General features: G+C 39.7%; 1 protein-coding gene across 3 annotated transcripts; it reads right to left on the bottom strand.

The window, feature by feature from the left end:
• Window positions 1–26,414, bottom strand: LOC113527942 (TOM1-like protein 2). Of its 3 annotated transcripts, XM_026916141.3 has the most exons (16): window positions 26,299–26,414; window positions 18,252–18,336; window positions 16,630–16,708; window positions 16,124–16,273; window positions 14,879–15,013; window positions 14,497–14,652; window positions 14,159–14,275; window positions 13,644–13,777; window positions 12,932–12,974; window positions 12,089–12,248; window positions 10,517–10,634; window positions 10,356–10,431; window positions 9,282–9,347; window positions 5,865–5,924; window positions 3,974–4,010; window positions 1–3,873 (listed from the first exon to the last, which is right to left on the bottom strand). In XM_026916141.3, the coding sequence occupies exons 1-16, from the start codon at window positions 26,348–26,350 to the stop codon at window positions 3,725–3,727; spliced, it is 1,617 nt and encodes a 538-aa protein (XP_026771942.3). In that variant the 5' UTR covers window positions 26,351–26,414; the 3' UTR covers window positions 1–3,724. The 3 variants fall into 3 exon arrangements, with proteins under 3 accessions (XP_026771942.3, XP_026771943.3, XP_026771944.3); XM_026916142.3 differs by lacking the exon at window positions 9,282–9,347; XM_026916143.3 differs by lacking the exons at window positions 5,865–5,924; window positions 9,282–9,347.
• Between the last annotated feature and the right edge of the window lie 414 nt (window positions 26,415–26,828).

Consider the following 26,828-nt stretch of genomic DNA (forward strand, 5'->3'; position numbering starts at 1 on the left):
TCACAATAAGAAACTTTATTACATATCCTAAAATACATTAAGACATTAATGTTTGAGACAAATAATCAAAATAATTAGGACTTAATGTCACATGGTAACATTCATTAAAGCAGTTATTAAAAATAACGATTGCCACCTTATTGGAAAGCAAAGCTTTTTATAGGACACAGATAATTACTGACATGTCAGCTTCATTGTTTTAATTTATACAAAGCTATAAACAAACAAAAAAATTAAAGTTTTATGTAATTGAATGCTTGTAATTGTGACTTTTGTTGAACGTTCCTTTTCGGAAACAGGTGTAATTTAGGTGTTAATGTCTGTTATCATCTGATTTGTGCTTTATATTCACGTAAAGCATATAAAAGGCCCATCTATAATCAATATTTTATCACTGATTTATGACAGCTTGTATTGTATTATGACAATGCATTAAGCGCTGTACCAATGTGAACAATCGAAATGTTAAAATCTCATCAAAATCTTTTTGGCTAGTTTTGACCAATTTGTGAGTAATGCTACACTGAAACACCCCGTTACGCTGAATGACCACTAAACTGAACTACTGCATTTGAAGAGCTGATGTACACCAAGATTACAACTGAGGTTCAGACGCAAAGTGTCACATCTGAAACTCCTAATTTCATCAGGCATCTCATCTCCTTTCCTTACTGGCTCTACATTCACTTACATTCTGTCTTATAATCCTTCCAGCTGTGCTAGCTAACCCACTTATCCAGTTATCAAACGTCACACCTACCATGACCATCATGACCAAAAAATATGAACCAAATCACACAGATGAGCTCCTGACTGAGTGAACTGAACTCATTAATTTTATCTCTTTCTGAATAACAACTTACTCAGAAATGATAACAGACATTTATATTCATTACTCTTGGGTTGTATATACATACATTTATGTATACATACAAATACATAATGTACAATTTCTGCTACCATAATTTAATCCTGCAGCATGAGGACCACCAGGAAACAAATTCTGTCCATTTACTCTTTTAATGCTGCTGTCTTTACTGTGGCCCAGACTTTCATTTGTGATTTATTTATTTTTTTTGCTATGAAACAAACAACCCACACACAAAAATACATGATTCTGAAAATAAGATAATATTTTTTCACAAATGCTTCATAAGTATTTGTGAAATATTTCCTCAACTCACTTACTTAATGGTAATTTAATGTACCAAATAGTATTAAGGAGGCAGTGTGTTTTACAGAACTTGATTCTTGGAACCGTTTGGAAATACTCTTAGCTCTCTGAAACAAGAGTTAACAAATCATTTTTTGGAAACTGTCTAAACTGTCTTTGGTCACCATTTTCATGATTACAACAATGTAATTTCATTCACCAAACCTACACTCAAAGCAACTGAGAAATGAAACCCTGACAGAGCATGAAACGCAAGCATTATTATTTTTTTTTTGGTTTTCCCTTTTAAAAGACTCTCCTGGTGTCCAGATTTAACTGAATACATTAAAAAAAACACATGACAAATTAAAGGAAAAACTGGTGGCTTTTCCTTGGTGGCTATTGAAGGCATTTTCTTAGCAATGGCTTATATCTTTATAGCGCTTCTCCACCAAACAGCGCAATTCGCCACAACTCGAAAACAAATCAGTACTCAGGTCTATCCGTATCCTGGCAGAGTGCATGTGTTGCTTTCCCATCATGTAACCATACTCATGAAAGTAGGAGGAGTTTCTCTGTAGGTTATTAAAAGGCTAACTTGATAGGTGCAAGCACAGAAATACCACTCAGTAGATGAAAATAAAACTACGCATCTCTGATTTCTGTTTCTCTCTCGAATTAACAAGATGCAGTGAATTTATTTTAATGGAAGCACACACTCAAACACAAGTGTGACAACACTTTAATCTCTAGTTAAAAGAAGAGGATGCTTTTAATTAATGGCTGCTGACGGACCCAAACGCAGCTCTGTATGCCAGTACACTGAAAAATCATTTGAGTGCCCTTATTAGACAATGTTTAAAAACACACACAAGAGGCTGTGCATCTGCGGCTGAATCTAAAATATCTTTCTACAATATGGGTGAGGGCACAAGTTAGGGTGCTGAGCTCCATTATGTTAAATCCTATATAAGGTGCAAACAAAGTGAAGAGGAAGCTATATCAGATTTGCCCTAGATGTCGTCAGGTTTTACTCTGCTTAAATAAATAACACGTACAATGGGAGGGATGCGTCCTCTGCCAACAAATCTAGTCCTTTTTGTTACAAATTTTTTAATGCCCCAAATACACTTGAAAATATACTTCAAACAGATAGGAAGCTATTGAAGAAAAACTATTTCAGAGATTTGACCTTGCTATGACCTCAATCCTGTTTGGAATAATTCCAAAATGTAATCTGATCATCTGCTGGTTACAATGATAATTCCATACAAATCCTACAAGCATTCGACCTCTCATTCTTGAGATATCGCTCTAATGAGAATCTCAGATGGACGGACAGATGGACGAACCTTGTGGTGGAGGCATAAAAATGAAACATCAAATTGAAACATTAAATTGCAGGTTAAAATTGTGCTGCTGCCTCTAAAATCTGCCAAAGAAAGGACTAATCAAAAGAGTAAGTCACTTCGGCAGTCACTATTAGCCATTTACTGAAGATGTTGTTCCTGTACAGATGGGAGCTCAGCCAGAGACATTAATCAATGACCGCTGTTTGACGATGTTTTAGCAATCAATGGTCAGCACTATTTTAGCTGCTGGTGGTGAAAATAGCTACAACCTGGACTGTGGGTAATTTTGCGGAGTGTAAATGCGCTATTAGAGGAAAGGGTCACTGCAAATCAATACAACGCTATTCTGACTCATCACTTTATCCTCTAAAAGATGTCTATCCTGATGGGAGTGGTCTGTTCCAGGATGACCCCATCCACAGGGCACAAAGGCACACTGAATGGTTTGATGAGTATGAAAATAATGTAAGTCATATGCTATAGTGTTTATAGTCACCAGATTTCAACCCAATTGAACACATCTGGGAGATTTTAGTCAGCGCTCTCCACCATCATCGAAATACCATTTTGAGGGAACATGTGTGTATATATGAAGAATGGTGTTCATCCTGCCAGTACACTTATACACACTTTCTATAGAAACTATAGAATCTGTGCCAAGGCACAAGGAAGCTGTTCTGGCAGCTCGGCAGGCCCAAAACCTAAGGTACGTATGTCTGTTTTTCCTTTAATTTGTCACTTAGATTCTCCCTTAGTGGTATAATGACATTGGACCACAGGAAATAAAGAATTACCTTTATGGAATGGCATATTTCAGATTAGTATGTAAACTTGCATGGGAAATCTGAGATATTATAACGCTTTTCCAAGCCAGATTCCGCAAGGCTTCTGTTAATAAACAGAAGTAAGTCATAATCTTGGCATATCTCAACAAAACAGACTTAAACTACAACATGACTTCGCTGCTGAGAAATTCACTCGTTTAAGACGGATCATCCCTCTGCCCCTGAAGTTACACACAAAAGCATGTTGAGTCTGGAAGAGGAGCCGTATCACAGGAGCTGCCCCGCTCCAGCCAGCAGCTTGAGAGGTGGAAATGAACCAAGAGTCCCATGATGGATCAAGATACGTGTGACAGAGAGCAGCGCGGAAAGGCAGCAGGAATCCAGAGGAACGCTGAGGGGGATGAACGGAGCTTTTCTTAAAGTTCATGAGCGACCTACAATGTGAACAGGTTGTCCTCAGTCCGCTCGGCTTTCTTACGGCTGCTGCTCGGCGCACTCACAGGAGCAGACGGCTCATCTCTAGGGGGTGATGGTAACGCCGTGTCTGCAGCTTTGGCTCGCTCTTCTAAGAACTTGTCAAACTCTAAAACATAGGCAAGGAACAATGGCAATTCATCAGCAGTGCTGGTTTTGATCCAAAATTCCCTGGTTTACTGAGTTAACACACAGTTTTAAACTCCTACCTTCACTGGTCACTCCCTCCTCAGCCTCATCACCTTTCTGTTCAGTAAAACACAAGAAGCAAAATAATTATTTGTATTGTTGGATTATTTATCATACGGTTGATGTTTTGTCCCATGTCTAATCAAAGTTAAAGGAATACTCCAGTGCTTTTCAACTATTTACTGTTTCTGCAACATATGTAGAACAGAACAGGAAACCTGTTACTCAAAACTCATTTCTAATGGAAGTCTAAGGGCAGTGGTCGGGGCCGTAAAGAAATATTTAGGAAAAACTTTATTTAAAAAAAAAAAAATTAAGAGTTTAGTGTATGGCAACTCTTTACACTGCACAATGCTACTGACCTAATAACATAATTGTGTTTTCAAGCGAGTAATGTTTTGATTTATAATCATTCTTTTGTGGTCAGTGCGGGAAACAGTAGATGTGTCAGCACGAGTCATACTTATTAACTGATGTTTATTGAGGTCTCGTAGCTTATTTGATTTTCTAGCTATATCTTTCCTGCCCTACCAGAAAACATTATCTCATGTTACTTTGGCCAAAAAGTTGGTATTTTATAGGACAACTTGACAAGCTGAAAATGAACATGGTCTTGAATGATTAGCCAATGAGGTGAACCTTTTTTTTTTTTTTTTTTTCTTTTTCCATTTCAAAACCCATGTATTATGTGTGTCCGGCAGCGAGCTCACACACAGCAAGCAAAAAAAATAAAATGAGAGTGTTTCAATAAGCGAGACAGGCAGCTGATATGTATTTTGCCTTTATTTGTCGAAATTAAACAAAGCAACTATATTTCCAGAACCAAAAAAAATGTACAGAATACCATCATCTAGTTAAGAGTCCTGTAGTAATATTAGTTGATTTAAATGCAAATAAGTATTTCTGGTATTTTACTACATTTTTCTAATAAACCAACTATTCGATTAATCGGAAAATTAATGGCTAGATTATTCGATTATTAAAATAATGGTAAGTTGCAGCCCTATTTGTAACCTGTCCAGACAAAAAAGTTACTCAAAGTTACCATGAGCAGCACCTTATTGAAAAACATAACTAGGTTGTGCACCATGTAACAGCGGTAACAGCGGATGTTCAGACATTGGCCAGACTTTAACTTTACCTCTGGTGCTTCATGTCCATGCAGAACTCAACACTGACACTCTAGGGTGATAACTGAAGGGTGCATATCGCCAAATCATGTGTGCAACACCGAGACACTTTGACAGGCCTGCATAATCACCTGACTTTAATCCCACAGAAAACTATTGGGCTTATTTGAAACAGCATGTGAAACTCTAAAATTTCAGACAGGGGTGGCATCCTGACCTGGCAGGATTATTGTTAAGGCAAGAGGAGTTGTATAAAAGTATTGGGTGGTGAAAGGGAATAGAACTTGGACAGAGACTTGGTTGAAAGACAATGGAGCATTCCTTTAAATGATACCCACCTTCAGGAGCACCTTCACAATACCAAAATGGTTTTTAATTCAAGCATTTCTTCACTGAAGACAATGAACATATCACTTCAGATTTAACATACCATTTTTGTTTGATCAACACAAAAACAATACAATCCAGCCGAGTATGAGGACATTTCACTAGACCCACAGAGCAATTTGCACCATTTTACTGAAACAAGCCAAGTGTCAGACAACCTTACTACATGACTTCCCATTGCTATAAATCGGTTTTCCCCGATTAACAAATAACAATGACATGAGTACAGACGCAAGGCAAGCTTGACTGCGGACTGTGTTAATATGATTGATCGACTGCCAAGTACATATATGAAGTTAAGAAACCTATATAGACTTACTGGGTTACATGAAATGGACGTGGAATGCGATGACAAAAACAAAGAGAGAATGAAATCAAGGGAAAGAATTCTCACCACATCAGCACCGAGCCACTCCTCAATGTCATCCATGACAGAAGACTGCGATACAGGAATCTATGGAGCAAAGCCACGGACAAACCAAGGGCCCACGCAAAGCCACCAAATAAAGCCGCCCCCCCGAACAAAAACAGGAAAAAAAAAAACAACCATAAAATCACAAGGAGCTCTGCGAGGAAAATAACAACATATGCAAATCACAGTACGCATGGATTCACATAGCCAGCCACACACACACGCACGCACGCACACACGCACGCACGCGCACACAGAGCACATTAAGCATGAACGTTGCTATATTGTACAGCATGCAGTGAGAGGCAGAGTGAAAAATGAGGAGCTGTCTGGAGAGAAGCGTGGTGAAGCTCAGCCAGGAAAAGGACAGTACAACGGCTCTGATCAACGGCTGCAGATATTCTAAAAAAAATTACTCATATTCTTGCATGTACGACATAAATATGTATGTTAGGACATACTTATGTTAGCACTCAACCATTAAAACATTCCACAATGTGCTAGATTTACCTCAGTTGATTTAGCCAGGTCCTGAAATACTCACCATGATTAAGACTTAACCCATAGACACTTTTCTATTGTTTTTCTATCTGTGTTTCCTATTTAGTTCTGTTTGCACCCAGGCGAAAAAAAAACCCAAAACACTGGCCACACAGTACAGTGATGTGTGCCCTTAAAAAATTCCTGAGATAGCCAGCTATGTAAACACATAAGACAGCACTAATGTTGCCAGCTATGTAGTTATCTTACACAGGGGTGGACAAAACAGTAGCCCGGACATCCAGTACAAGCAGATTTTATGTCTGTGCTGTTTATAGTTGCACAGCAGACAAGTTCAACAACCAGAGGTGAAACAAAGGCTACTCCTTATTGACTTTTGCAAAATAAATGTTCTCTTTTGGTACATACACTCACCAAGCACTTTCTTAGGAACACTAAACTAATTCTGGGTAAAGCTTCCCTTTGCTCTCAAAGCAGCCTCAATTCTTCATGATATGGATTCCATGAGATGTAGGAAACATTCCTTTGAGATTCTGGTCCATGCTGATTGCATCACGCAATTCCTGCAGATAAGTCCTGCAGATTTTTCAGGTGCAGTTTCATGCTGTGACTCTCCCGTTCTACCACATCCCAAAGGTGTTCTACTGGATTCAGATCCGGTCACTGGGAAGGCCACTGAAGAACAATGAACTCATTGTCATGTTCATGAAACCAATTTGAGATGACTTTTCTTTGTGACGTGGTGCATTATCATGCTAGAAGTAGCCATTAGAAGATGGGTAAACTGTGGCCATGAAGGGATGCACACAGTCAGCAACAATACTCAAATAGGCTGTGGCATTCAAGTGATGATTGATTGGTATTAACGGGCCCAAAGTGTGCCAAGGTACCACCTTGAACCAGTCTGGCCATTTTCCATTGACCTCTGTCATCAACAAGGCATTTCTGTCTGCAGAACTGCCACTCACTGGATGTTTTTTCTTTATTGCACTTTTCTGAGTAAACTCCAGAGGCTGTTAAAATCCCAGGAGATCAAAATACTCAAACCAGCCCGTCTGGCACCAACAATCATGCCATGGTCAAAACCACTGAGATGACATGTTTTCCCTATTCTAATGGTTGATGTGAACATTACCCGAAGCTGCTGGTCTGCATTGCACTGCTGCCACACGATTGGCTGATTAGATAATTGTATGAATGTGTAGGTGTACAGGTGTTCCTAATTAAGTGCACAGTGAGTGTATGTTTAAATGTAATGCACTTAACGGTAGTGCAATACACCTTCATGTTCCTATTGCATCCTCTACTTGATCCAAATTAGCATGTATGGATGACAGATTATTTTGTCTGAATGAGGAACACACAGGAAAACTATATGGCCAAAAGTATATGGACACCGAACCACCATCCCTATGTAATTGTTGAACTTCCCATTCCAAAACCATGGGTATTAATATGAAGGTAGTCCTCGCTCTGCTGCTATAACAGTCTTAGACTAAATATCTATAACTAAATTGGGTGCAAATAGATTCCAACTTTCTATTTTCATGCAGATGCAAAAATGGTAACATAAAATGTGAAACATATTTATGAATTTGGATTAAACTACAGCTGGATTAAATTCGGATTAGTAAACCGTAAAGGTATCAGACTTAAGCTCTAGAACAGGATGAACATGCTAGCCATTTAATCATGATAGTCATTTAGTCGTTATGTAATGTAGTTAGCCATAGTGTTATTCATAATAAATGAAGACAGTGAGTGGAAACGCTCTCACTGCACAGCTGTTGGATCAGCATGCAAATGCAGAGCACACAATTATTGTAACAAAACCTGTAAATGAGTGTCAAACGGCTGAGCAATGCCAGGCTCGCCAGTTATTAGTGTGTGCCAGCCCTGCGCATGAAGCTGTACCAGTATAAAGATGTGCTATCTAGACCACATCAGTTTTGCATTGTGCAAATCAAAATTGTACAGTGTCCTGCATAAGTATTCACCCCCAGGATCCAGATGTGCAAAGCTGATAGAAACATATTCCAGAAGTCCTGCAGCTGTAATTGCAGCCAAAGGTAATTAATTAAATCAAATGGTAAAAATCCAAGTTTATGCCATTTCAATTCCAGCTTGTAACAATAAAAAAAATAATAATAAAAAAATAACAATGAGGGAGGGGGGCAATACCTATACAAAGCACTGTATTACCACATAAAAATTCTTGCTCTGAACTTCTTTTTAAATATGTCAGGTTTTTTTTTTTCAGATGCAACCCTCTTTGGTGCAGTAAATATACGCCATACCAGCATGATCCTTCAATGTACCAGGGCTGGGCCATCTTGGTTAAACCTAAAGGCAAGATCCTTTTTGTATGTTATGAAAATCCACACCTGTCCCAAGGAACAAGCAGGTCTTTTCATTTCGGCAGTCATAGTATGCAGAGAAACAGAGGAGAATGGAGTGGCCCCACAGTAAAAGGGACAGAGTGAAGAAAAATGATTGACAGAAATTTGCAGACCCTGAAGCGTTCTGAAAAGCTTAGGCTGTGAGACAAAGAGAAATGACTTCTCTGAAAGGGCACAGCCTGCAGTTTCAGAAGAAAAGCAGCGTTCAGTTAAAGCAAAACTATATGATATATGAAAATAATATTTAAATTCTGGCTGTGTGCATTTGGTAGGTTTGTTAAACAAACCCATATAATCAAATGACTGACAAGTAAAGTAGAATACTGAATAATTCAATTATGTTACATTAAAATCTATATTAATTAAGATGGGTAAGTGGGCTCTCCCTTTTACTGTATGGGATGGGCTTGTTTAGCGATGGTGAGGGGGTAGGGATGACGTGGTGGATGGACGCGGGAGGACACTGAGGAGGAGACAGTGCTACTGGTGAAGTCCTCACCATTCCTTGGGTAATGAGCCAGCTGTCTATGGGCTCCAACTCTGCGTTATCATTCTTTACACTCAGCTGAATCAACAACAGAAAAAAACCTTACAAATGTGAAGCAGAACCCCGTCCCAACCCCATACAGAGAAAAAAAGAAGAAAGACAGGAATAAAGAAAAAGCAAAATGAAGAAAGAGAAACATAGAAATGACATGTGACTGCCATCTTTAAGGTGTAGAACTCTATTAATAGATATAGAAATGGGGTGACAAACGATAACAGAATCACCTAAGAAAGGTGGAGTGAAAAAAAGGGAATAAACTTTGACCAGTGGGCTGATCAGTAAATTCTGAACTACAGTTACACGGCACACTAACTTTAACCTGATGATTTCAACACTCAACAGCACCTGGCACTGAACACCGGCTGTAATCAGTATTTATGTACTTGGAGAAAAATAATTATTTGATCATCCCTTCACATACTTCTATTCACAGATTCAAAGCTGATAAGCCATGGTTCAGTTGCTGCAAGTTTGTAATTAACGTTTTATTGTTATGCCTGCATGTTTCCCAGTTATGTCTGGAATTTATCCGAAGCCTGAGTCAGACTTTATAATCATGCAAGTCCTCTATCATAAATAACTCTAATCTTCAGTAACATAGCATAACGTTATTTTTTTTTTTTTTAGCATACTGGGATGTGATGAAGAATGCTATTGGATGGTCTTGGTGAGCTTTCTTACCCTATCCTAACAGTGACAACAAACCTGCTTCCATTATCTACAAATATAAATTATCAATAAATACATAGCTTAAATTTCAAATAGAAATTCAGTGCAAAATTAATATTAGGTACAAACCATACTATGATGCAAATTCTACTTAAAAGCCGTCCTCTAACAAGGTTAGTTAGAGCTACAGCGGGCTACAGTAAACATACACCCAGGCCATGCAGATATTAGTTACATAGAATAAGAGCCTCGTCAGCCAATAACATTTCATACAACCGCAACCCTACATCACATGACACATGGCAGGTTGGACAAAGAGTTAAAAGTATATTTCCCAGCATGCAGCGCATCACTCACCCCAGTAGTATTTTGTTGTCGGATGTCTAGAGCAGAAGCCAGGCTACCGAGAGCCTGTGGGTCTTCATATTTCACGCTGGAACAGAGAGAGGGGAAAAATTTAGAGAAAGCAAATCATTGGTAGCATTATTGAGTTTAATATCTGGGTTCAGAGGGCTTACTTTTTGCGCTGGTCAGCAAGGGAGCTGCCTCTGGTCTGGGCGAACATGTCAAAGTCATCACGAGGGTTGTGAGCAGACAGTGCACTCAGAGTGCCACTGACACTTTCTGATTCCAAATCTACACATAGACATCATCATAAAGTCAATGAATAATTAATTACCTGACTGATCTGTAAAGTGTGTGGCATCGGTAGTATAGATGCATTACTAATATAAATATACTGGAACTGGTATATAGGCCTGCTAGGGGTTCTGTCTCTTAGAGCCCATTCACACAGTGTGTCCCATACTGTTGCTGCACCCTAGACTTTTCCGTGAATCACAATCACCTATACACATTCATAGTCATAGGCTTTTCTTTTTTGGAATAAAAGTGTGGCAGCCTGGGAAAACTTGTCAGGTGTCACGGTGGCTGAATTCTGGCAAGCTGCCAAAAAAAAATAATAATAATAGGGTTTTGGCCAAAATAGGGCTTTTGTGGACACCTGACAATCACTCCCATATGTGGTTCTTCCCCAGAGTGTTGCCACAAAGATGGAAGCACACAATTGTATAGGATGTCTTTGTATGATCTAGCATTACAGTTTCCCTTCCATGGGACCAAGATGTTGATCCCAAACCTGTTCCAGCATGACAGTGCCCCTGTGAACAAAGCGAAGAAAAGATATGGTCTGACAAGGCTGGTGCAGAAGAACTTGCGTGGCCTGCACAGAGCCCTGACCTCAACTCTAGTGAATACTGAAACGCAGTGCCCCAGACCTTCTCACCCAGAAGAGTGGAGAATACTACAATAGCGAAGAGGGGACTAAATCTGGAATGGGATGTACAACAAGCACAATATGAGTGTGATGGTCAAGTGTCCACAAACCTTTAGCCATATAATGTATATCTTTTTTTTTCAGGTGGAAAATAACCTTGCTAGCTAAGTGATGTCCTCATATAGTGAATGCCATGCTTTGATTTGGAGTTTTTGGATATCTATGTGCCATAGTGAAATGTATATAAGCCTAATCAATTCAGTTTGCGATCAGATACCAGCTGTCAAAATGTCTGCACTGCTCCAGCTCCACAATAAGAATGGAATCTTTAAATGCAATTTTCTTTTTCATTTCTGACAGTAACCAGATTTTAACATGCTATAACTATACTTCTGGTACATGCTAAGAAAAAGCCTATAGTTTTCAAAACTACATACTGCAGAAAATCTCAGAATTTCACCAAGCGAAATATTTTCACAGGCTGCCACACAAATACAAACAACAGCCCTTCCTAGTACGGCGATTTACTTCCTCTCATGCAGAACATACAGTACGTGCTGGTTGGCAGTCAGCTGCAGTCAGCAGGAGCAAATAATCAGTCAGCCTTGGCTGGCACTAGTGTATCCAGGTCGATAGAGCTATGAAGGTTGGGGGCAGGGTTTGTGGGTGAACATGCATGTGCTCACGTGAATTTCAGCATATGCACGTGCACCTGTTTCTCACTAAATCCTGCCATCAGTGTGTAGACCATTACAGTTGCAGAGTTGACCATAATAATAGGCTATAACTGTATGATTGTGTTTGTGTGTCTTACTCAGTCCTGCAAGCTGTGTGGAGAGTGACGGGGCAGCAGCAGCAGTCAGGCTGGAGGGAGGTGTGGGAGTGGCTGCAGCGCTGGCTCGAGGGGTGACGACAGCCGGAGAGCCTGGACCCAGATCTATCAGATTATCCTCCACTGAAGCCTCATTCAAAACCTGCACATCATCACAAACACACACAGTCACTTACTGTACACTACACTATACACAGTCACACACACACAGGAACCAGGTTCATCAAAACCTGGTTCATCAAAACAGAAGTGCTGCTATCCATCTCATCAGTTTTGTAGCTGCTATTGGAGAATAAAGGTGGATAGGAAGTGGTTATGGGATCAGGGTACCAGAAACAACTGCAAGAATGTGTATGAGAGCGAGAGGCAGGATAAAAGATGAAGAGGACTGCTCTAGTGTATTCTACAGCAAGTTAAAGTTAAAACATGTCTTTGGGGCATGTCAGACATGCCCCACACATATGTGGAAGCCATGTTTTAACTTTCTCCATATTTACCTTCACCCATATTTATCACAAATGCTGGAATTCTACTATACTTGCCTTCATTAGCTATCCAGTGCACAAACACAAAATAAACAAACAAACAAACAAACAAAATAACCATTGGCACATCAGCATGCAGCATATACACACCAAGTGGGTAAAACTCTAAAACTTCAAGTGTGTACAACGTATCAAGTAAATAATACACTATTGGCAGTGTAATACAGCAAACGTAAATTACAGACCAAATTTTATGAACTAGGCTATAAAGCAGTATAGGAATTAGGAGTACATGTATAAAGTAATATAAAGATTATAAATTCAGCAGATTCCAGCTCACCCCATTTTTCTGTGTATTCCGGCCCAATCTGTATCTTTCATACCTGTAAGCACAGAAACAGTCAGTCAGTCCACAAAACAAAATACCTTTCTCTGTTAATTCAATTTTCATAACTAGTGCTCATTTAAATGCTTAGTGCAGAAGAAGGTCTTCAGTCATTGTTTGAGTGATTTTTTTAATTTTAAACGTATTTGTATGATCCCAAATTTTAGTGTATATTAAACATCCAGCAAAATTGCTTGACCAGCCAAACTCTCTGATCGGACTGAGCTGGAAAAGCGAGCCTTATACTGTAATAATAGGCATTCTTGATTGACATCGCTCCTTTCAAGACTCCCAGCCTGTTTCACCACTCAAGCATAACTAAATACAATAATGCAAGCTGGGCGACTCAGGACTGTTCAACGTTGCATGTTCAAATCTTGGCATTATAACAGTCATCTACGCTTGACAGGTACTTACTGGGTTGCTTCATCTCAAAGAAACCATTCAAGTATAAATGGAGAATTTTGACAAATAGCATGTGGAATAGACAAGCCCTGTGATGGGTGAGATTAGGCCACCCACGTTATATTAAAATCCTAATGAATCACATGCAGACTTGGGAAAGTCACTAATCATTACAGCTTTGCATGTGCACTGACTAACATTAACCTCATCAGAAAGAAATTACTGGTTTACACTTCCAGGAACTTCAAACATAAATACTTGCCTTTCATAGCGAAGAAAGATGTTGTTTAGGTCATCGTTGACATGTAGCAGCTCCTCTGTGACCTCTTCATTGGAGACACGAGAGATGAGCTCCACTATCCTCTGCTGCATGGCCCGACATGTCCTGTTCAGCTCCTGCCCGCACACAACACATGCATGTCATCGGCATGTCGCACTGCACGTTGCTCATGTGACTATACACCACCTTGTAGTTTAGTTTAATGTGCTGGATACAAAACTGAATCAAAACTTGTATTAATGGTGTCAGTATCGATTATTTAGTACATTCGATTTGTCAATCCCACAATCCCCCAAACTAACCACTTCTATGAAGAAAAGGAAATCCATTAAAATGTCTTTTTCCTGATATACACAGTGCTTCTACTCCCCCTAGTGGTGCATTCAGGACTGGTCATTATGAGAAAAGAATACTGTGTGACACATACAATGATTGAACACAGGCATTTGTTAGAAAACAAGTTGAAAGCAGGAAGAAAACCCAGAGGGATTTAGGACCTGGAGGAGCTCAAGGTCAGAGGCTTCCTCTTGCCCTGGCACCATCTCTGTCAGCATCTCTGACATCACTTTGCAGTTCCCGCGCACAATGTCCAGCTCACTCCTCAGCCTGGCAATCTTTGAAAGCACACACACAAACACACCCATGCACACATCAGCAGAATATATGCTCAATTGGCTATAATTCCATTGAGTCTGTAAACAGGTTAATAAAAAATCCAAGAGTCTCTCACTGAATGAAACACTTCATCCATCCAATGTATTCATCTATTCAGACATTAGGTTTATATATCTCTACATAGACAATGCAAAACACAGTGCTTGATGGTGAGACTGACCTGTTCTGGGTTTGGTGTGATGGGCCCTGTCATGTTTGGCATTTGAGTCTGAGCAGGCAAGCCACTAGCTGCAGACGTCTGAGGCGCCTGCGGTGCTGGCTTGGGCTGGGGAGGAGCTTTGTACTTATGTGAGGCTGGATCAATCTCTGGGACTCCCTGATTCATTCAAAAGGGCAGAAAGATAAAATCATTTTAAAAAAGAAGATAAAAGTATCAATTCTTGTTCTGGCTGAGCATGCTGAATTTCCCTTACAACTGAAACAGAATAAGCTTAAGAGCGGAACACTCTGCATGCGATGTGCTGGATTCATAATAGAAAAGAAAAAAGGTGAAAAAATGTCAGAAAAATGGTAGAATATGTTGCATGACATGGCTGTCGTACTCTCTGTGGCGTGTGGATTGGTGAAAGAGCGTCCAGGTCTGCCATGGGGAACTCGACGCCTTTTCTCTTCAGCTCCTCATAAATCTGGACAACTCCAGTCAGGTCTGGACAGCTTCTGAATGCATCCGCCCAAGCCTGCAAACAAAACACAAAGTATTGACATTTGATTCTGCATTCAGTCATGTGCCTTTTTGCTGCTGTATGTAAAAATATAGGGTATACACATCCAACTAGCCAGGGACTATTCAGTACAGATATAAAGATAACACATTAAACACTGACACACCTGCCATTGAGAAGCCAGCTACTTTCTGTGATAAAGGTCACTGCAAATCGAGTGTTGTGAATTTTTATGCTCCTGACCTGACAGTGTATTGCAGTAAAAGACTAGCATTGTAGAATACGAGTATTCCTGGATTAATCAGAGGTTAAATATTAAAAGAGTAGTTGATTTCCGTATGCTGTAGGGCTGTCAAAACATTTAAAAAACACTAGTTAAATTGAATTAATGATAGTTTGCATCACAGAAAAAGCAAAATATCATATCAAAATATAAATTTTATATCAAACATTAATGCTTCAGCTTTGGGTTTATTTATTTACCCACAGTAATATTTTCTTGTCACTGTTATAAAAAGAAAACCTGGGATCTTTAATGTCTTAAGGCAGAATTTTTAAATAAATATAAGCTACTTCAAAATTCAGACTGAATCCCAAATGGCTTAGAGCATAAAATAATGCTGTTATAGAACCTACATAATGTCCTACATGCCTAATACAATGGTATTTGAAATTCAGGCACAGGAAAGTAACTGGTATATACAAATATAATATCAGTTATAGCACTTTTATTTTGTTGATCAGTAAATTTAATTGAAAAATTTACACGTAATTGAAAAATATTTGAAAATTAAATATGACATTAAGGAACAATGGTCATTCAGCTAAGAATTTTAACCACATTTATAGTGACTAAAAAGTCACTAGAAGTAGAACATTCAAATGTCAATTTCTTTACCCTTGACTGTATTTAAACAGCAAAATTTGTTTTGGTCAGGAGTTTTAAGTTTTAAAGCAAAGAAGTCAGACCTGACACTGCTCTTTTCTACCGTTAATGCACCAAGTATTTTTTTCTACCCTCTGAATAAACAGGGCATACAGCAGTCAGACTCTAATCACCAGCATCTTATTAAGGGCCACAGATAAGGAAGATGGATCTAGGAGAAGAGTTGTAGAACTGCTCACCTGAATCAGCGCCAACACTTTATCCTGCACTATAGTGGGAGGGTTATTTTTCGGAGAAATGATCTTCACCAGGATGCCGTCGATGAAGTCCCGGGTGGCCACGAACACATGGAAGCGGTGGCCACAGTTCTTCACGCAAGTCTCTAGCACCTGAGGAAACACGGAGGGTTTTAATTCCAACTGGCTGATGAGCTGTGTTCGCACGAATACAAGTTCAAATGCTTTTTTTTTCTGACAGCCAGAAGAGAGGCTTTAAACTAATGAGGCAAGAATCAAAGAGCCAAGCGAGGCTCACAGCTGAGAAGCCACAAATCAGCTCATTAAAGAAAAGTAAACAGCCTCTAGTTGGTATTGCAGAGTGTATCGCATTGTGCATGCACACCATCAAGTCATGAAGCGAAGCAGAACTCCACAAACATGCTAAATTCTTCACTATTTAGCTTGTTAGCGTCTAATGAATGGGGCCGCCCCCTACCAAACACGAACCCGCAGGCTGCTATACTCACAGTCAGAGCCAGCATCACCTCCCGGAAGTTTCGATTGCCATTCAGCCTCTTCTTGATGGCACGGATGGCGTCTTTGGGCCTACACACGCACACACACATACCGGTGGAATAGAATCTGAGATTAAAGATGTGTTAATCCATATGAATGAATTCAGATTACTGACATCGCAATTATACCACCTTAATCTAGGACCTGTATTGAACATTGATCCTGCAATCACTAATTTCAGACTGACCATGACCGCTATTTCTCCTCTACAACAACCAAATCAGTAACAATGCTGAATGCGAAGTCCTGGGTACAAGAGAGAGAGTTTTAAATAAATCATTAAACTGTTGATCTCCAACACTGTATTTACAGACTATAATGCAGAAAGGGTTCGAAAAGTCATAGAAGTTACATAACATGCAGAAGCCTTGTGTCTCCTCACTTGCTCCAAAAGCCATAAAAATGTGTCTTAATATTTAGTGGGATATTCACAATATTCATCTGTAAATAAATTAATAAAATATAAGGAGATTGTGAAATTCTCTCATGACCCCATTTATAAATCATATGGCCCCACTAATTTGGGAATCTCTGGTATAAAAATCAACATTATACACAATAATTCATAATTTCCACTCAAATAAAAAAAAAAAAGAAAGAAAAACAGAAGAAACTTTATTTTTGTTCTAAAAAAATCATTCACATTAAAACACAATTTCCATTTAAAATCTATTGATACAGCTAAGGAATAGTTGCACTCAAATAAATGCAAACTGTCATATCCTTGACCTGCACTAATGGATATAAAAATACATAAGCAGTAAAAAATACCATTAAGCACAATTAGATCCATAACAAAATGTCTGAAAGAGTTGGAAATCTGTCAGGAATTGGACCCATGAAAACACTGTCACAGTAAGGAGGGAAAAAAGAGATCCAAAGATCAGTTTTCAAACTCGACAGTTTTGTAGTTGTCATGTTTCAAAGTCATCTGTTAAACTTCACTTTTATAACAACAAGCTTCTTTTTTTGAAGTGTACTTCCGTTTGGAACTATCAGTAAATCTGTCATCTTATCTTATTTATTAAGCCATGTATGAAGTACAGGCCCTGGAAAGAGGAACCAGAAGCACATGTAGGTGATTATGTTAAGGAAGTTTTCTATACAGTACAGATTCACTTCACAGACTTTGTGAAGAGAGTTTGTATGAAAAAGACAGGACATTTTTCACATTCTTGTTGTCACCCACAACTTCGGACACAAAAGAAGACGCCAGGCCAAAGTAACCTGGACTACAAGACGCTCTTTCAGTCACACGGAACAGAGGCAGGACTGTGACGATGATGTGACAGAGAGAGAGCGAAACTGAGTGAGAGACGGAGAGAAAAAGAACATTTTAGAGAAAGATGAGGTGAGGTAATGCAGTCAAGAGTGACCTCTTCAGCTGCTGCAAGGTTGAGTGCATCATCCTCATCAAGTACTGATTTAGCCACCAGAATGGACAAAATGAAGTAAGAATTATTTCAGAGCAACTGAATGAGTCACCCAGAGCAGCACTGAGTCACCAACGGGTATGTGTGTGTGTGTGTGTGTGTGTGTGTGTGTGTGTGTGTGTGTGTGTGTGTGGACTCACCCTTCCTCTGTCTCGTTAATAATGTCACAGATCTCCATATTGAGCGTCCAGTCCTCATTCTGCAGCGACCCATCAGTGGCCTTCTCTGTGATAAACACATCATAGTCACCAACATGCACACACACAAAACTACTACTCAAATATCCACCACTGGAATAGCGAGGACTACATGGGTGCTAAAAATTTAGACAAGGCTTCTAGATCTAGAGCCCATAAAACATCTATATCCCTATAAATAATGATTTAATAAACTTTTACTCTGTCACTGTTGGTACAGCATGAGGCTTTACTGGAGTGTGGTTTAATTGTGATACTGTGCAACCTTGCTCAGCTTGTCTAATCACTAGACTGAGCGACGCCCTTGTTTCTATCAAGTCTTAATATATAAGGAGTGTAGTCAAAATGCCATTGTTTTATACTCTCAGTGTGTTTTCTACTAATTTTTGGACATTAAAAAAAAAAAAAATGTTTGAGATAAATATTAGCTGATGCAATTCATCCAAAGAGTCTAGAGCCATCTTCAAATGAGACTTTCCCATGTTATGATTTTGACAAGTTGTGGGGTAATATAGTGACATGAAATGCTGATCATGGTGCTGAATCGCATTTGTCAATAATTGTCCCGTTTTTTTTTTTTTAAAATACACTAAACCAGGGTCAAAAGATTTCACTTTCAATAAGCAGGGCTCGTTTTCCACTGCATACTGTTAAACAGGTTTAATTGCTGTTGCATTACTCATGAACAGAGTGAAACTAGAAATTTTCACCTCTCCACTCTACGCTGAGACTCCACGCCAAGAACAACTCTGCTACCTCACACCTATCCTTTTCCTTTTCTTCCATACCCCGTGTGTGAGCGCACAAACACAGTCCGGGCCTCAGAGCTCGCAGCCTGCTGAGATGTAAGATCTGGACTCATGGCTTGTCAGCTCTGATAAGAGCTCAAACGCTCTCCTTCCGTGCAACACCTTCTATTGTCGAAAACCTACGTGCAGAAGCATCTTGTGCCTCAAGGTTTAAAAGAATGTTCAGAACAAAGTACAGGTTCCATTTCACCAGCATGAGGTGAAATAAATTAATAAATAAATAAATAAGCCATAATGACTTGGCACTTCTCAGTGGTGGACAGGAGCTGGGATCAGTCAGCCGTGATGGCCCTGGGTTCTGCCTGGCAGTGCCAGAGAGCTGTCTAAGCCATGCTAGAGACACACTAGAGTACAGAGCTGGCTTTCATGGATGGCTGAAAGCGCTTTCTCTAGTCTGGACACTTCCATCCATGCCTTATTCATGCACTGGCCTTTTGCTGTAGACAAACTGTCAGGAGCAACGGAGGTACTAATTGCGCTCTGGCCCACTCTCATTCATGTCCTTTCTTGGACTCCAGTTTTATGTTACATGTGAACTGACCAGCATGATCAAGGATCATATTTTTAACTTGCTATAGACAGGTACAGAATATTATTTTTTACAAAATCTTTTGTTAACAAGCTTAGCCATTGAACAATCTATTCCGGAGCTAATTTTAGAATCAACAGGCCTCATTTATCAACCTTTTAGTAAAGTTGTGTGTAAATGCTTGATTAAGCCAAACCGAACAAAACATTTCTTCCAGAAGTCTATCGCACACCAATGCGCCAGCAGAGTGTCATAAGGAGGTTGATGTTGGCACGCAGTCCACTAGGGAGCATACAGCACAGTGCAGCTTGAGACACACCACATCAGTCACTTATCAGTTACAGTTACTGGCTCTAATAAAGTGATGCATTCAAAGAAGATGCCACGGCAAGCTGAAGCGATTTACACACTATCTGAGCTATTGCAGCGTGCGGGTTATAGCTATCCACATACCAGCATGTCCTCCTTTTATACACCAGCATTTCTTCTAAATGACTAGTCGTATATGTCTAAATTTATGGATTTGTATTGGCTTGTTTTCTTTAATCTTTTCATATTTAATATTTCTTTAATTAATGCCATTCATATGAAATGATCGTTTCACTTTCATTAAGTTGCATGTAACTGAAATACGTTATTTAAACTTGACAGTGTAATTCATATGGAAAAGTGCAGCAATCCATGCAAATTATATGATTTGAAGCAGATTAATCGAGGTTTACAATAGTTAGTCTTTTTATTTGTAGATTTCCAAGCGATATGACCATTTTTTTTTTTCGACCCTACGGGATTTTCATGTGTATCAAATTTCTTGTACAAATGATCCTACGAAAGATTTACAGATAAATCTGTTCATATCCAGCTTGAAGAATCAGGCCCAGCGTAAGGTAATATAAAACACGAATGTGTCAGTTGGTTGTAGCAGGTTTTGCAATAGTTTAACCAGCTACTTGCACTCTCTCTTCAAGACATTTGAAAGAGGTAGAGTGTGGCTAAGGGTGCTACCACACGTATTAATAACTGCAGCTGGGTCGATTTCGGGTAAAATCGCTTTCTCACTGCAATAAAGCTGCAACAGAATTCGCTTGGAACCAAAACTTCACTCAGACGATCTCAGACCGGTTGTTTTGGTTTGTGCTGAATGTGATTTCTCTGTTTTCACTTGTCTAAACAAACCACACTGATGGTAAAATGCACCAGGGCTCGATACAAACAGACTAAACACTACATATGTGAAGGCATCCTAAGACACAAATATGTTTTTAAGAGAAGAACTGTAAGAGTATGTGTTGCACAGACAGGTGCTCAGATGGTAAGCAGCTTGTTGCCAGAGAAATCAGTATTTGCCTGAGACACGTAACACAACAACTTCTGTGTTTCAGGAACACACACAAGTATAAATCAGCCTTGAAAGAAAAAGTGACAATATTAAATATGACAGACAAAGACAGACGTGGAAAGAAAGCAAGTCACAGAAAGTGTAAAATCAAGTAACTAACAAAGCAAAAGCAAATCTGGTCCGGTCTTCTACAACCAAACAGGATGCTGTGAATTTCATCTGAGAGGAAAAGCACCGCAGGTCATGTGACACTGAGCGTCTGGCTGTACCATCTGCTACCTCAGAGCCAGACTCACAACTGCAGTCACAACCAGCACTGCTGCATTTCCCCAACTCACTGTTCACTTCAAGCACTTCATTGTATAATGTAGATTAATAACTAAAAACACTGGGCCATGATGATGCTGGGCCAGGAGAGGTCCTAAAACTACATCATAATCCCACTTCACAGACACAATCAGATTTTCTACAATTATCAGCAAAGATTTACTGATAATTGCAATATCTGGTTGGAAACCTAAACAGACACATTTTACAAAACTGTGGCCTGGTTTTCATCTGCACTGGTTACTATTTTAAGACAGTAGGTTAAAGAACCACACATTCAGGGGTCACACTATTCTAACAGTCCTACATTTTTTTTTTTTTTTTTTTTACAAAATTCAGTATTTATAAGAATCAATTCTACTATGTTTTTCTATGGGCTAAACAGAGCTGCCTCAAGGCTAAATGCCTGTGATCTCTCAAACACACAAGAGTAGACAACATGTACTCCTAAAGGCCAATGGGGAGGCGTGTCTGATTGTTGAAACAGTGACCTGGAATTCTCAAATATGCTGTGGCATTCAGGTGATGATTGATTGGTATTAACGGGCCCAAAGAGTGCCAAGAAAACATTCCCCACACCACTACACTACCCCCACCAGGCTGGACCAGTTGTCCATGGACTCATGCCGTTGGCGCCAAATTCTGACCCTACCATCTGTGTGCCTCAGACGAAATCGAGATTCATCAGACCAGGCTACGTTTTTCCAGTCTTTAAATGTTCAGTTTTGGTGAGCCTGTACCCACTGTAACCTCAGCTTTCTGTTTTTTGGCTGACAGATGTGAAACCCAATGTGGTCTTCTGCTGTTGTCCATCCACCTCAATGTTCGACGAGTTGTGCATTCTGAGATGCTTTTCTGCTCACCACAACAAGGCATTTCCGTCCGCATAACTGCCTCTCACTTGATGTTTTCTCTTTATTGCTCCATCCTCTTTATTGCACCATAAACTCTAGAGACTGCTGTGCATGAAAATCCCAAGAGATCAGCAGTTATAGAAACACTTAAACCAGCCTGTCTGTCACCAACAATCATGCCACGGTCAAAATCACTGAGATCACTTTTTTCCTCATTTGTGAGGTTGATGTGAACATTACCAGAAGCCGCCTAATGATACTCATGAAAATGATCAAGATATCAGTACCATATCGTCACATCGCAGAATCCAACTCATCTGGTGGATTCCTGAGGAGAATCGTAGAAAGCACCTACAGCTAATACATCAACATCAACAGCTACTTCCTTTCTAGACGAGCACAATAATCTCTTTTCTACAGTCACAAAAGCAGCAGCTTGTTATTGTTAATGAGAGTGGAGGAAGCCGGAGGGATCCAGAACATCCACCCACTCTTAGAAAAGTTTCCTGGAACATGGTGTGAACACACTATGGTGGGACAGCAGGCAGGCAACAAGAGGACAAGTGATAGTATTCAGAATGTGATCGTGGACCAGTAGATTTCCATCTATGGAACTTTTACCTCATTTGGCTGACGCTTTTATCCAAAGCATCTTACAACTGAGACAGGATACAACTGAGCAGTTGAGGGTTAAGAGCCTTGCTCAAAGGGATTTGAACTCATGACCTTCCAATCAGTAGTCCATTGCCTTAACCACTTACCTTCCACTAAGCTACAGAATGCTAGAGAGGCCCATTTACACCTTTATCTTGTATGATATGTGTACAAGCTGAAAGCCAAGATGGATAGCCATTCATTTTTTTTCCCAGACTGTTGCTGAGGTAAAAATCATACAGCAGCTGAGAACGCTTAGAGATGAACACTAACACTCCTCTTCAGCATACGTGCGCACACAGACTGGCTCAGTGTCACTATAATCGACAGGGAAGTGTGTACTGCCATCCTCAGAGGAGCACAGCCAATTTTGCTCTTTCGGGCTCCAGGCCATGGATTATCCTGACAACAGGCTGAACGCTTTTCAATTGTGCCACTCAGGACCCCAACCAGACAGGCCCAGAATGATCTGCCATGAGACTCCAGCATCGGGGAGAAGAACAGCAGCTGGGGTGGACGATATGACAACAATATCGTGTCATGATTCATGAAACGTATCATTATATATAGATTAATTTGTTTATTATTAATAAAAAAAATTGAGCAAAACATCAGAGCATCCAGAAATGACTGAGAAATCTGCTAAGAAGATAAAGTGCCTAAGGCTGGAGAAAGCTGAAGAGATCTTCTGAGAAATCTTCTACTTGATGCGGAAGGATGTTACCTCTGGCAGAAAAATGCTACCATGAGTTACTACTGGAAGAACATTTCGTAACGTGGGTTGTGCTGTGTCACTCTACACAGTGTAGATTAAACTCTTGGCCATGAGTGCCACGTTGATACACATTCGAAGAGAATTCTGGGCTGCATCTCAAACCATATAACGTGTTCTAAGTAGCATGCCTAAATGCCTAAGTGGGTGACATTCTACATGGATAAATAGACTGATCACTTTTTCTCTTATGGTATCTTACTGACTGTTTCACTCTCTCACTCCTGCTTTGTTTACACTCTCACATACTTGTTCTCTCCTGACTGGCTGGCAGCTCTTGTCTGTCACCGTGTAGTCCTGCTTCTTTCATGCCTAAAGTTGAGAGCTGATGACACTTAATGCATCCGAGCTGCTGTGTAAGTACATACTGAGTACACACTTTCAATCCAAAGTGTCTCACAGCAGCTCAGACATTTTTCTTTCCTAACTCAATAAAAAGTATTTTTTTTTATCATCAGTAAACACCTACCAGGGCCTTAATACCCAACCTATTTACTACTGCCCTCATTTATTTTGGTTTCGTTTTCCTCATCAATCAACAACAATTTGCAGTTCAGGTCATTAAACAGCCACAGAGCTAAACAGAACAGCTCCTGTTCGCCTCCATGAGCACTTTTATTTACTAAATATTCACAATATTTATTTGCAAAATATTTGCAAATATTCAGTGAGATGATTAAGAAAACTCGCACCCGTATGTGATTCATGCATCTCCACTTTTACACAACAAACTGCTGAATCACACAGTCAGCTGCGGAGGAACAGGAAACCCATACTGCCAACAAGATCACAACAGATTCTTCCCAACCATATTGAAAATGACAATTAGTTTGTGCTACTTTAAATAATACACTCTTTTTATTTTAAATGTTACAAATAATGCATGTTTTGTGTTTATCAGTGATGAGGCTGAGGCAGGATTTCTGTGCTGTAGGTTAAATAGTCAGAATGTAATCTTTGTTGAATAAAAAAAAAATCACTGTTGGTTTAACAGGTTAGCTGCGAAGACCTCATGAGCAATGCACTTCACTGCTGGATGACTGGAAAATGAAATGAGGAATGTTAAGAGTGTTAAGAATGACGGGTATTTTATGAAGCAGGAACTGCTTGTGAAGGGGGGGGGAGCCTGTGGTGGCATTGGCCCCGGTACAAATCCTACTGGCGCTTTAAATGCCTCTCTCCTGTCATTCACTACCTCGTTACAGTCTGAGGATCAATTTTCTGTTGTATTTCATGCCATGAACACGTGATGTTGTCTGACACGAAACATTCTTACATGGAAACACAGGACACGACATGCCTGAAAGCACGTCATCATCATGCCTATGATGTCTCACACAGTTCAGCAAGACAGGCTTGCAAAGAGTCGGCTCAGTTACCAGTTCAGATTAAGGTTGGATAGGAGCTGGTACTGAGGATGCTTTCACATATGGAGCTTTTAGTGAATTTGAATCGAACCCCTGTATATTTCCTCCCTCGGTGCGGTTCTTTTGGGCAGGTGAAAACACGGCAATCGTATTTAGGTCCGCACCGGTCTGACACTGCCTGAGTATGGAGTGAGGAAGCAATGCAACTCTGAATTGACCCAACTGCAGGAAGTGAATCAAAAATGCAGTGTAATTTGGGTTAAGTGCAATATTTTGATTTTTTTGTACATGGAAGCTGTTAAACTGAGCCACAAGGCACAAACTGAGACAAAGAATGGAGCTGTAGTGCTGTAGAAATGTGTTGTGTTCGGGATAACTGAATTCAACAAACGACAGGAGAAAATAAACCCTAGATGTTTTGTCTAAACACTGACTCTGTGTACCCTGTGCTTGAGTGATTTTTGTGTTTTCAACATACGCTTAGCAAAGGTTTCTTAACACTTAAAGGATACGTTTTCAGCACATGCCACTTATCGCTTTTTGTTAACACAAGCATCAGTTTTGCTCTGATTCTCACTCTGACAACAGACTAATAAGTGTGAACGCTCCCCAAAACCTCTTATATCTGTACTGTATTAAGAATGGAAGAATCAGTTTGGCAATCAACACCAGGAAAAGAAGACTTGTTATCAGTCTGATAAGAAAACTGGTGCTAGATTCAGATCAGTCCTGGATGAGTGCAGACTCTCAGTTCAGATTGTCCAGTAGGAGTCTTCATTTCCCTCTTCTTACTGGATAATCTTGATTTCTGTCTTAAATGATCAGACTAACTGTGAAACACCCGTCAGAATAACTGAAATGACGTAATTACGTAATTGAGCTATTACGTAATTACGTAATTAAGTTATTACGTAAGAAATCTTATTGAACAAATTTGAAATAAAGTGTGTGCTACAGATTTCTTACCCTGCTATACAAGGTTACAACATTTAAAAAAAAAAAGTAAGATTAGTTTTATGACTGCACATAAGACAAGCGTCTATCTTATGTAGTTTGTTTACTAACAGGCCGGTTAGCGTAAACATGACTCAGCAGCACTGCTAACAGTGACACTGAAGCACCTACGAGCTGAATTATATTTAATGTTACAATGAAACAGTCTAGCTAACACCGTTAGCCACCTAGCCAGCTAGGCTAGTTCAACAGCCACCGGATGCCGCGCTACCCGGTAGTATGCTAATTAATTGTGGAATACGCTAAAATTAAAGCTACAAGTTACACAACCTATTTTATCAAAACATATATTTAAACAAGGACCTGGCATAATGATGAAACTTACCAATGCACTGGCCGACGGGAGTGCTAAACGGATTCCCCAACAAGAACTCCATCTTGATGACAACAAACACTGCACAGGCAGGAGAGGACAGGGGGCGGGCTCAGAAGGAAGCGTCTCCCACAGCGAGATATGATTGGACAACACAGATAAAACTTTTCACTGAGTGATGACAATGCTTGTCAATCAAACATCGAAGGCGAGCTGCGCTACCTTCACAGGCTCCTCGTTCATTTTACTCAAGTGCAAAACCGATTTCTAGCTACTTAAGCCTAATAGTTTGTATTTGCGTCAAAGTGCGCCCATGTTAGCTAGTTAGCTAGACTAAACTGACTAAGACTAAGTAAGGAATAAAACATGATGTGTTTTTATAGGAAAATAATCAAAATTGGGGTGGGGCGATGTAGTCTCACACCCTGAAGTTGATTATTTTCCTATAAAAGCATGTCCAGAAGTATTGTATTCCTCTTATACTGCACTGATTTGCCAATATTTCATTTGGTAAAGAATAACACATCATGCTTTTTAACCTT

This window comes from Pangasianodon hypophthalmus, chromosome 13, assembly GCF_027358585.1.
Source record: "Pangasianodon hypophthalmus isolate fPanHyp1 chromosome 13, fPanHyp1.pri, whole genome shotgun sequence".
In the NCBI taxonomy this organism is placed as follows: domain Eukaryota; kingdom Metazoa; phylum Chordata; class Actinopteri; order Siluriformes; family Pangasiidae; genus Pangasianodon; species Pangasianodon hypophthalmus.